A 12941-nucleotide genomic window follows, 5' to 3' on the forward strand; every position below is an offset into this window, starting at 1 on the left:
GACCACTAAGTTAATGTAAGTTCTTCAAGGCCTCTGCAAGAAAAGCAGAATATAAATGCTAATGATTGAGCTTTTCTGTGTAACAGTAATTCCCAAACTTGAGTGTGCATCAGAATCACCTGGAAGACTGGTAAAATCCCAGGTTTCTGATTCAGTAGGGTGGGGCAGGGCCTGGGAATCTGCTTATTTAATAAGTTCTCAGGTATTGCTGGAGCTGCTGGTCTAGAGACCACACTTTGAGAGCCACTGGCCTATATAGTACAATTAAAAGTGAATTTTAAGAAATGCAATAGCATTTCTAGGAAGGCTATTTTCATCTTCAGATGAGGCTGAAGCCTTTAATCTGATCCCTTGGGGTAGTGCTGTGGTTGAATATCAGTAGAGGAGCTTGTTGCAGGGCTTGGAGGCTTTGCAGGATGTTAGCAAAGCCAGTAGGACTCAATTTAAATAGCGACTCAATTTTTTTTCAGTGAAACAAAGAATAAATTCCTTCTCCTGGAACCATTGCAGTAAGCCTTCCACTCAACATAATGCAAGTTTAACAAAGCAATTTTGACATTCAGCCCAATTTGTTAAAATAATATTTTATTACTGGTAATACATGACCTGACTTTATCTTTTTGTATACAAGAGAATACGTAATATTTTTGTAATTTAATTTCTATAGTAGTTATTCACATGTTTATTTGATGACTTATGAAGTTTGCCAAATATTTACAAACCTGCATAAAGTATAATGAGCAGTCTCGTCTAAACTCAATCCCAATCTTTGCATTTTGAACCTCGTAATAACAGCTTATTTTTTGTAATCAAAGGAAAATTCAGCTTGGTATAAAATAACAGACTTATTTATGGCGATGTTAAATGAGGGCTGCGTTTCTATCTTATGTCTAGTGACGCTGTGATTTCAGTTTGCTGTGCAGTGCCAGCTGTAACTTAATGAAAGACATCTGAACTGCCTTCAACTCGCTAGACACCAAAATCCTTCCAAGCTAGTTGTATTCTGAGTGAAAAAAAAAAAAAAAAAAGAAAGAAGAAAGAAAACATGAGAGGAACTAAAGTTGCTTTTCTAATGAAGTTATCATAATGCTCAGTATTAAATTATTTGTATAGTTTCTTGTAAAGCAATGAGCAAAAAGATGAGTGATTCCAGGAAAAAAAAAAAAAAAAAAAAAAGAGCTTCATTACAGTTTAGAAAAAAATGTGAAAATACCTTCATTTGGCTGCATTTATTTTTTTTAAGATGGAGTTTCATTCTTGTCCCCTAGACTGTAGTGCAGTGGTGCGATCTCGGCTCACTGCAACGTCCGCCTCCTGGGTTCAAGCAATTATCCTACCTCAGCCTCCAAAGTAGCTGAGCTTATAGGCACCCACCACACCCTGGTAAATTTTTTTTTTTTTTTAGTAGGCTGCATTTATTAAGTGTTTTAAGCCGCATGCCATATAAGACTCACCTATGACATCAAAAGGCATACTAGGTTTGGGGTAAATATGGCTGCAATTTGTTAGTAATACTTTTTAACAGAAGGTTGTTCAGGAGAGGAAATAAAAGCCAAATTTTCTAACTGTAACGGCAGGAAGGATTTAGGTAAGCAGGATATAATGATCCAAACTGGAAAGAGGCCAGGACACCAGGGTCAAAACCTCCAGTCTTGTCATGGATTCTTAGCAGCAGTCGTATTACATCCTGAAATGTGACTCTAAAAATAACACACGGGATCCCAGATTTTCGTGTTCCCTTTAGACTATCATTGAATCACATTTTTCTGTCTTCTTGTCAAAGGATCATTTTCCTAGCTGTTTTTACAACTGAACTTTACAAACTCAATGTGTACAACATTAAGAATTATACATCTTTATCACCTGGGTTAGAATTTATTTAGTCAACATAAATACCTCAATAGAACAGTTATTTATTGAGCACTCACTAAGTTTTGGGTACTGACAGTTCTAGATGTTGTGGATACCGCAGTGAACAGAATAGTGCTGTCCTGCAAACAGAGGAAGAAAATAAATGAACAAATGGATATTATGGTATGTAAGTAGTTCTAAGAAGAAACATAAAGCAGGAAAAGGAGTGAGGAAATGCTGAAGGCTGGTGACGTGGGGCGCTCCTGCAAAGGCAATTTTCCAGCAGAGACATGAGGACTGTAGGGGAGAAAGCTCTGTGTGTAACTGGGAAAGAGCGTGATCCAGGCAGAAGGAACAGCAAATGCCAAGTCCCAGAGGCTGGAAGAAAATGCAAAGGAGGAAAGAGAGGATTAAGGTAGAAAAGGGAAGGAAAGTAGGGATGATATCTAGCAGGGCCTTGGAGGGTTCTGAGCAGTGGAATAATGTGATCTGAATTATATTTTAAAAACATCTCTCCAGCTGCTGTTTTGAGGCTAGACTAAAATGGGCAAGGCAAAGGAAAAGAGACCAGTTAGACACCTCTTGGAGCACAACAGAGGAGAAATGATATTGGCCTGGACCACTGTGTCGTGATGATGCTGGTGAGGAGCAGCTGGATTCTGGATACCTAGAGTACAGCAAACAGTATTTGTGAACAGGCTAGCATAGGACGTAAGAGGAAGGTGTTCATCGTCTCTGCAACTGAGAGGACTTCTGTTGAGATGAAAATGACTGTGGGAGAAGCACCTGAGAAGAGTTGAAAGCTTTGATTTGGGACTTACGGGTAGAGGAGAAAGGTATATAGAACTGAGCTCAAATCTCCTCTATAAGAGTGGCAAGGTAAGCTTATTTATTCTCTAAGCAGAGAGAGCAGCTGAAGGAAAAACAAGCTAAGCTACCGAGGTGTCTTTTACAATGCTGTTATCTTTTATTGAAAAAAGCACAATTATATTTTCAGAGTCATATGTACTGGAAAGTATTTTGTATTTATTTAAAATCCAACTCTGAGAAACTCAGATTTCAGATAATATTTTATTGACTCTTAAAACACCTACTTGAATTAAAACAAACAAACAAACAAACAAACACTACCAGAGACCCACTTTGAGAAGTAGAAGAACAAAGAAGGGAAAATGGCTTGCTGAAAGTCAGGAAAGCTTCCACCACCTGGAATGTAATCCTTGGTATAAAAGACACAAGTTCAAAATTGACCCCTTTGCATAAATTAAATGTTGGGTTAAGTGAATTATTCAGAATGGTCATATCTTAAGTGTAATAAGAGATGAGGAATTTGAAAAAGACTCATGAATCTCATAGGGTACTCATAAGCAAGTTCTGTACTAGAAACTCACTTAACTTATATCTCACTGGTCAGACCAAGATTCATTGGGTGTTCATAAGTTAAGCAAAATGCAGTGTGCCCAGGGAAAGCTGAATTCTCCCAGTCAGCAAGCCACTTTCCAATATTTTGCACTCCTTTGCTCTCACCTTACATGCCTACCATGAGTTACTTATATTTGTTTTCAAACCTATTTATTGTCAGTTGTCATAAAAATTACATAAACCAATGGTACAAGCTTGTAGAGAGAAAGAGATAGTCATTTCTCTAGTTGGATATTTTTGGAAGATTTCTTTAAAGGCAAGTTGCTAAAAATACTGTTCTCAAACTCTGTGTAGACAAGATAACTAAAAGATTGGGGAAAAAAGTCACAGAACTGTAGGATTTTATGTTCCATTGCACTCTGCCCAACGAGTGTCCTCAGTCTCAGGTCCACTTTCAAGAAACCAAACTGGCTATCTAAGGCATTCGGAGTAAAGCATAGGGAAACAGACAAACAAAAGAAACCACAAGACCCACTCAACAGACTCATAATTAATGAAAAGGCTTGTCCCTAACATTAAAAGATTAGCCAACAACAGAACAACATTTGTGTGCTTCAAGTTACAGTGTTTAATGTATATAAGAATTAATTTTAAAAAATGATTACTTGCTCGAATTGACTTTTGTGACCAGGAATGCAGCTTCTCATTGCATGGGCTAAGAGCACTGTTAGCATATTTCATGGCCCCCTGATTCTAGGATCCTAAGCTATAGCCACGTTTGAGTACTATCACTCACTGAGTCACAAACACTATTTCACGTACACTGGGAGATCTCTACATTTCTCATTGACCCAATTTGATTTATGTATCCTGCCATCATTTTGAACTGAGGTAATTATATCTGTGTGTATTTCATATAAAGCCTTTCACTTTGATGGCTTGTGTGTCCTGTTAGGAATAGAAACACATATAAAGGAACAGAAATAAAATGGTGGTGATGGAGAAAATGTCAACGCTGGAGGTGGTAAATACAGTTAAGTTTTGAGATAATGAAGTGGGCAAGAGTATCCACATACATGTGTATTTGGTGAGAAAATGTACTCACTATTTTCTCCAAGTGTCAGTCAACCAAAATGTCACACTGTAATACTTATGTACTGTCCAGTTTAGACAATGAGACTTGTATTTATTTATATATTATACTATTAATGAAATTCAATGTAATAGTTACCAGAAGCTAAAACACTCACTTTCTTCAGTAAGAGCAGGCTCAAATAATATTGAGTTTGAATTAAAAATCCAATACAGAATTATTTTTTAGTTCTTGTATGGCTAGCTGCTCTTAAATTTCAGTGGAAATGATACTAGGAGAAAACCTTCAAATCTTGTTTTAAAGTATATATACATCCCCCTACCCCCAACCCTCAAACGTATACCACTGGTCATAGAATCACATGGGTCTGAACTGTGTGGGCCCACTTATACATGGATTTCTTTTCAGTAAAAGTTACATTAAATGTGCCTGCCTCTCCTGACTCTACTTCTGCCTCCTCTACCTCTTCCACCTCTGGCATCCCTGAGACACCAAGTCCAACCTCTTTCTCTTCCTCCTCCTCCACTAACTCAATGTGAAGATGATGACGATAAGGATTTTTATGACGATCCAATTCCACTTCAGGAATAGTAAATATATTTTTTCTTCTTTATGATTTTCTTATTAACATTTGCTTTTCTCTAGCTTACTTTATTGTAAGAATATAATAAATAATACATATATCACACAAAATAAATGTAAACTGACTGTTGATACTATCAGTAAGGCATTCAGTTAACAGTAGGCGATTACGTTTTGGGGGAGTCAAAAGTTACACATGGATTTTTGACTGCACAGGGGTATGGCACCCCTAACTCCCACACTGTTCAAGGGTCAACTGTACATATCCACTATTTACTCAAGAGTATCTTTCAAAACATGGTTCTTAAAAATGGGCCAAGACTACCAGCAACCAAATTATACAAAGCAGAAACATTATGGGATTTACTGATTTGAGCCATCTCCCCAGGACTGTATTTGCTCAGGGCATAGGGTGAAGTAGGCTGCAGCTTATAGGGCATGAGAAGAACTGGTTTTAGGATGGACTCTGGCCTGGCTTGCTGTGTGGTCTCAGAGTTCCTTTACCTCTCTGGCTTCATTTTTCTCATCTGAAAAATGAGGTGAGACGCCCTTCCTAAGGTCCATTTCCAACTCTAAAATTCTGTGCCTCTGTCATCCTAACAGGTAACACATATTGAAGGCTTTCAATAAGAAAGGCAGTACGCAAAGTAATAATATAACTTTGTATATCCCATATAATAACTCATGTAAGTTACAAAGTAATAACTTACATATCCCATGTAATAACTCATGTAAGCCTCACAATCATCCTAAGAGCCAATATTCTGGTACTGTTCCCATCTTAGAGATGAGGAAAACGAGGCACAGAGAGGTGAGTGGTACATCTGCGCTTCACATAGCTGGGAAGAGGACGAGCAAGGATTTGAACCCAGGCAATGTGGCCCCAAAGCCCCAATACTTGAGCTCATACTGCATCATCCTGTTTCTTGTTATATGAATTGGTAATTAAAGAAGGTGTTGATCTGAGTGGAGTAATAAAAGAACTTGAAGGCACTGCAAAATCTGTTCTCCTGAAGTGAGGTGACCTAAACAATAGCACAAAACGCCATGATACAAACACTCTTACGTGATCTGGAGCATCCATTTCTGCTTCCAAAGCTACAAGTCAGGAGTTCCTAAACTTTACCACATATCTGAGTCATCTGGAGCATCTTGTCAAAAATGAAGATTCAGGATCAGTACATTTGGGTGGGCCTGAGACTCAAATGTGTAAAAGCTCCCAGGAGGGGTCTGTACTGGAATGAGGACCATAGTTTGTGAGTGAGTGTAATGGAGTTTTGATGGTTTAGGGGTCAGCAGAACTCAATTCTGCCGTAAATTATCTCTGGATTCAGGGTTAAGTTTTGAAATCTCAGTGTCCTCAAATGACCTTCCCTGTACATTTCCTTTTAGCTCTAAAATTCAATATTTCTAATGATATTAGAAATTCAGTCTACATTGAGTTTCCACTTGCAGGAATTCTCTCTCATCAACTTACACTGAGTTTCCCCTTACAGAATTAATGAGAAGATAAAATGCCTCCCCATTCCCCTAGACCTGTGTCTGCCATGGCAAGTAAAGGCTCAGTCCTTTTCACACACACTACAGAAAGATAATGGGAGCTCTGTACAGAGGTAAAATCACCTTGTAAACACATTATTCACAGAAAAAATATTTAAGAGGCTTTCTATTCCTTTGAGAAGTCTCTTTGAGACTCACTTGCCAGGGCAATGGTATGTTGAATATGGTACTAAAAGACGGACCTTAACCCAATATTTTAACAACTTATTGGGAGGGGGAGTTTGGGTTTCCTAACCATCCAGACCTGCACTGCCCAATATGGTGGCTGTTAGCCATATGCAGCTATTGAACACCTAAAATGTGGTTGGTCTGATTTGAAAATACACATCAGATCTCAAGACTTAGTATGAGCAAAAGAATGTAAAATATGTCACTAATAAATTTTTATATTAATGTCCTATTAAAATGACAATATATTAGGTCTATTGGGTTAAATAAAATATTTTATTAAAATTAATTTCACCTGTATCTTTTTACTTTTAAAACATGGCTACAAGAAAAGTTTAAATTATATATGTCGCTCACATTGCATTTTTACTGGGTGGTACTGGCCTAGACCTTTGTTACTCAAACTGCAGTCATCAGATGAACAGCATCCAGGTCACTTGGGAACTTGTTAGAAAAGGAGGATCTTGTCCCCACCTCAGACCTATTGAATCAGAATCTGCATTTTCACAAGAGCCCATGGGATTCTGGTACACACTCAAGTTGGAGAAGTGCTGGACTAGTATTCCCTACAACATATCACAGCAGGTATTTGGGTTGTTGGCCCACAAGAGTGACATGCTAAAAGGGTATTGTGCTTGCTGATTTTCTACAGAAACATGTTAGGAAAGCAATGCTAACTTTTAAATGATCATACAATTTAAGAACATATATAAAAATATAGCACACATAAAATTAAACACACAACATATATACATATGGGGGGAAGAGTGGGAGGCCATTGAACTGATGCTACCTTAGTTACTTCTGGATTTTCAGCCACCATGTAGGTAAAGCTAATGTTCACTAGATCTGTGCCACTGCAGACACAAACTATCCGCCCTTCCAGATCATTTTCTGATTTTCCAACAGCTTCAAGAGCAGCCAAGATTTTGGGATCCTGTATAGAGGTACACAAAAAGGAAAAAAAAAAAATGTTAGATCACAGAGCATGAAGGAAGAAACTTGGTAAAAAGAAACCACATTTGATGTAAAAATATACATAAGGCCCCAGAAATCTAGCATTATTCTAAAACCTGTAGAGATAAAATTTGTAGCACTATATATTCCTTGAAATCAACTGATAAGAAAGGTGTTATAAATTTTTTGGTGGGAGAAGAAGCTGAGGCTCTGCTCTGTCACCTAGGCTGGAGAACAGAGGTACATTCTTGACTCACGGCAACATCTGCCTCCCTGGCTCAATGGATCCTCCCACTGCAGCCTCCCAAGTAGCTGGGACTATAGGCACATGCTACTACACCCTAATTTTTTGTAGAGACAGGGTTTCAGTATGTTGTCCAGGCTGGTCTCAAACTCCTGGGCTCAAGGGATCTGCCTTGCTTCTGCCTCCCAAAGTGCTGGGAGGTGTGAGCCACTGTGCCCAGCCTAAAATTTTTGATTTAGAAATTAGATGTGAGAGTCTTTGTTTAGAGTTTTGATTGTAGTTATTGGAGGACCTGGAATATAGCAAAGAGATAGAAAAGGCTTTTATTAGGGTGTGCTTGTCCACAAAGACTCTCTCTCACCAGAGACTCACAGGCGTTTCATGTGAATAAACGTGGCATTACCACAACCAGCAACCACATGTTGTTCTCAAAACAGATTAAATGTTTTAAGTAACCTGGATACAGAGAGTGAGTTTTTCATCTCTGGAAGCCATGGCATCCTCAGTTGGAATGAAGGCTGTGCAAGTTTACCCTAATTAGTAAATAAAATAGTGTCTTTGTTCTCCAAAGTAACTCAGGAGGAAATGTCAACATATAGTTGCACAGAAAAATTAACTAATGTAAAAGAGGACAACCTTAAAAAAAACAGAGCGAGGAATATAATTTTGTTTTGAACAGCTAAAACCCTGCAGGGATATTACGGAAAAGGGAATAAATACTGTGCTCGAATATTCTAGAAAGAAACATCTTTGTAGATACAAATAGATTCTTATTCAAACAAATCAAACACTGAGAATAAGACTGATTTATGTGTTTTGTTATTTTTTTTCCTTTCAGAGGCAAACTCAGCCTTTAAGGTGAGCCAATGTCTGAGTATACAGTTGCACAAATATGAAACTACCCAAGCCATTTAAATTTCTACATCATCCACAGATGAGAATGAATCACTGTTTGCTAAAAAACAGGAGAGCAAGAGCTTGTCAAATTAATTTCTGAGTTAAGGGAACTGTTTTCTTTGATGCTGGTATCATGCAAGGGTCTTGGTTTTTAAGTGTTCATAATATTTCTAATAAAATTAATAATAGTGCAACCCAGACCACCCAACAGTTATAGATGAGATTTCTAAACTGTGTCTGTTCCTAATTCCCAGCTTGTGACTTTTTGGCAGTAACATGTTAAACACTATTCTGGAGACCATTTCCAATATAAGTAAATCTGTGTTTAGAAAAGCAAACATCAGTCACGGGTACCTTTGGTGTGGCTCCCGACCGAATACTGTTGATGAGGGAGCATTCTAGCACCTGTCCTTCCTGAAGAGAGAGAATACAACACAGCAATGAGCTTAAATTGTGCCATACCTATGATACAGGCAAAGTGCTTGGTAAAAATTTCCGATGAAGGCAGTGCTGATTACAAGTCAGGTTGAAGAGGGAATTAAAACCAAGTAACAATAATTATTCCAAACAATCAGAAATAATCAAGACCCTAAATATTCCATTTCATATCTATACACAGATAAAAACAAGAGGGCAGAATAATGTTTTTACATTATTCTGGAGACCATTTCCAACATAAGTAAACCTGTGTTTAGAAAAGTAAACATCACATAGATAAGAAATGCTGATATATTTTAGAGATGATATAGATATGAAATAGATAAGAAATGCTGAATATTTATTAAAATGTTTCTAAAATGCTGTTACTTTTATACATAAAACAGTGTTAATAATCATAAATACGTGTGTACATAAATTATGTGAGAATAATGCTAATTATTACGTAACTACAATTCTTTCCTTAAATTCAGCTCAAATGTTCATTAAATGTGACCATCATACCATACATTGAATTAAGTCCCAGGGTATAATGAGTTGAACACACTTTGAATGTACCTTTTAGATTTCAGCTTGAGCATCTCATCTTCTGGCAGATTTCTTTCTAACTCCCAAGATTAAATTAAACTCTTTGACAATCCAGATTTCTCTTTCACAGCACTCAATGACTTGTAACTTTTTTTTAACGCCTGACTTTGCTCCTAGACTGGAATCTATGAGGATAATGTCCTTAATCATCACTGTATACTTCAATGCCCGGCACATGGAGGCACATTTTTAAAAATCCTGAATGAATGAATAAGGGTAGGGTTCATCAATAGCACTCAGTCTACTTGTTGAAAAACAAAATGGCTTAAACCATAAAGCAGAAAGAACGACTTGCTATTCTTGGGCCATACCTTGCCTTCACTTTTCCAGGTCAGAAAGAAGCCAAACTCATCCACTTTGAAGAGGCAGTTGGGTTCAAACACAAAGGATTCCTGTCAAAAAAATATGTGTTGATCTTCATGACTCACACCATTTTGAATCCAATAACAATGCTAATATTGCTGAGCTTCTAAACAAAGGTAAATTAGAAATCAACATTTTGCATCTAATATCCACAGTTCTTCCTGTATTATGGAATGTTTTCATTTTGAAAAGTATTTGCCTTCATTTTTGTATTGCAAAACTGATCAATTTAATAAAACATCTTGTTCTAGGACAGGTTTAAGAACAAAGCACAATGACTGAAGGTGTCAAAGTCATAGATAAGAAAGTTTCCCTAGTATCTTGAAAGAAGGACTCCCAAGTTCTAGCCTGCTGATGTCAAAAATCAGGAGATACATTATTTTTAAGTCACTGGTTTTTGTTTTGTGTTTTTTTCTTTTCTTTTTTTTTGTCTGTAAAATTCAGCATTCAGTTATTTGCTTAGATTTTTGCCTTTTTATCTAACCTCATTTGGAGTCCTGTAAAGCAGGTCTTGAACAGCTCCTAGAGCTACTTAAAGTGTAGTCACTAGACCAGCAGCATCAACATCAGCTGGGAGCTTTACTGAATTGCAGAATAAAGGACCCCAGCCCAGATGGACTAAGTCAGAGTCTAGGGGGATGTGACCCAGCAATCTGTGTTCCAACAAGCCCTCCAGAAGATTCTGACATACACTAAAGTTTGAAAACCATTGCTTTGAACTTTGACACCAGAAACTCAGTGAAAGCTACAGAATCAACTTTGAATAAAGAAGGAATGCTCGCCAAACTCAAGGCATTAGAGCAGCTGTGTTACACTTGCCAACCAACTTCTTGTCATATTAGAGCACCACTGTGCTTAGGAATGAGAGGAAAATCCACATCAATGAGAGAAAAAGGGAGTCTGGGAAATGGACATAGATGCTTTGTGCCCTCCGTCTGCATTACACCAATACTAGGCATCCACACTTCAACAAATCTACATGTTCTTTTCATGATCTGAAGAAACTGGCTTCCTAGATCATTTCAATGCCAGCAATTAGAAACCTGTCTTGCAAACACGGATCAAGGCAGTGTCTTAAAACAAATAAATAGTAAGTGCAGGATTAAAGTTTTAAGGGCCATTCAGGCTCTTAGTTTCACTTGTTAAAATTTATCTTTCTAAATTACAGGAAAACAACAACATTTATTAAGGTAAATCCAATGTCAAGATACTAGGCCATCATAAGGTAGTCCTAGGGGTCCCTGAACAAAGCAGCCTTCAATTTGGGTAGTTTTCTAGCAGATTAAGAATTACCATATGTATTCCAACTCTGTATCAGGCATGTGCTATGCACTGCAGACATAGCCAGGTATAAGACCAAAGGAAGGGACATGGTTTGACCTTTGCTTTTGGAGTCAAAACCCAGTTCCACCATTTATTATGTACTTTCTCCCAGAGAGACTCTTTCTAAATTTCAGAATCCTTGTTTAACAAACGGAAGTAGTTCCACCTACCTTTTGGGTTTGCTGCTGGAATTAAATGAAATGGTGAACATAAAGCACATAACACAGAATTCCAATTCAGCAAGGAATAGCTCTATCGATAATACATGGTTCAGAATTGTAATAGTATTAGTGAATTACTAACAATATGAAAATGCCAGTATATGACATTTTTCGACCCTTCACAATGGCATTTTTGGACAGTTTGACCTTTTAGAAAAGGCTTCACCCGGAAGTTGATACTTTTGATGAATCCTCATGTCAGGCAGAGTGAGCAGCTCTTGCCCTCACATTAGAAGCTTCTGTTTGGTATGGCTAGATCACCTCAACAGAGTGACAAGGTATGTAAGGGGACATGTATATAAGTGTTGTTTCATTGCAAGGGACTTGTGTGCCACCTAAAAGGCATTAGCTTTTACCCAAATGCCATGCCGGGTCTTACGTTGTTACTAAGAAAATGAGAAGTATCAACTAACCAAGACATAAGAATTAGCCCATTTCAAAATACATCTCAAGCAATATCCTGATGACAATGAAGAATTCAGATACACAGTGTACAAAAGTGCATCCTAAAATGGTGTTTACAGAGTAGACCCACAACGAATCAGCCACCATCATTACTTATGTGCACCCTATCACCTAACTCCAAGTAAGGATTTGAGATGACCCATGAAATACCAATAATAAATAAGAATGGGTTTCCAACTTATTTTGAGGATGAACTTTCACTTTGTTGACCTCCTTAAATATAATTTATTCCTTCCCCCCCGAGTACCCCCAGAGCTTGCCACCACCACCTGGACATTTCAATTCCTAGTATCTCACTCTTGGAATTCCATCTGGTCCTTCTGGCCCCTCCCTCTATAATTCTCTGCTCCTATATTTGACTTCTTTGCAACCTCTTTTTGATTATCCCTGCCAATCTCCCACTACCCACCAGGTCCCTCCTCCTTTTCCATCCATCCTTACATTGCTTATTTCCACAGCTCAATATTGCAGTCGCACCTTCACAGGTGGCTCACAATTCCCATGTCTCATTTAGTGTTTTCTTGGCCAAAAAACAAAGTTTATTTTATGCACATTTTATCACCATCGCTTCTTTGCAAAACTCTTTGGGTCCACGATATTTACTTGAACGGTAAGCTCACTGAGCCTCCGGGGCCTCTTTTCCCATTCCTGGGGTAAGAGAGGCCAAGGACCTGGGCACATCAGAGCGGGGAACTCAGAGCATCTTCGGGAGGCCCCCGCTCCATCCCCCACTTACATTCCTACTTCCATTTACTACCCTATGTTCCTGATCCTCTTCAGGACATAATATCTTGGAAATATTAACTTTTTCCATTACCGCTCTCCATAC

At 38.0% G+C, this 12941-nt stretch overlaps 1 protein-coding gene across 14 annotated transcripts in view; it reads right to left on the reverse strand.

Annotated features, from left to right (window-relative positions):
* Positions 1-12941, reverse strand: part of PLCB4 (phospholipase C beta 4) — a 393998-nt gene that overhangs the window by 121625 nt on the left and 259432 nt on the right. For all 14 annotated transcript variants that reach the window (XM_032295442.1, XM_032295436.1, XM_032295438.1 and 11 more), the window contains 3 exons: positions 10052-10132; positions 9069-9128; positions 7410-7553 (listed from right to left, as the gene is read on the reverse strand). In XM_032295442.1, the coding sequence (XP_032151333.1) occupies positions 7410-7553; positions 9069-9128; positions 10052-10132 (285 nt within the window). The remainder of the gene's footprint in view (positions 1-7409; positions 7554-9068; positions 9129-10051; positions 10133-12941) is intronic.

Source organism: Sapajus apella, unplaced genomic scaffold (genome assembly GCF_009761245.1).
Source record: "Sapajus apella isolate SASKATOON/1434 unplaced genomic scaffold, GSC_monkey_1.0 scaffold33, whole genome shotgun sequence".
NCBI classification, from domain to species: Eukaryota; Metazoa; Chordata; class Mammalia; order Primates; family Cebidae; genus Sapajus; species Sapajus apella.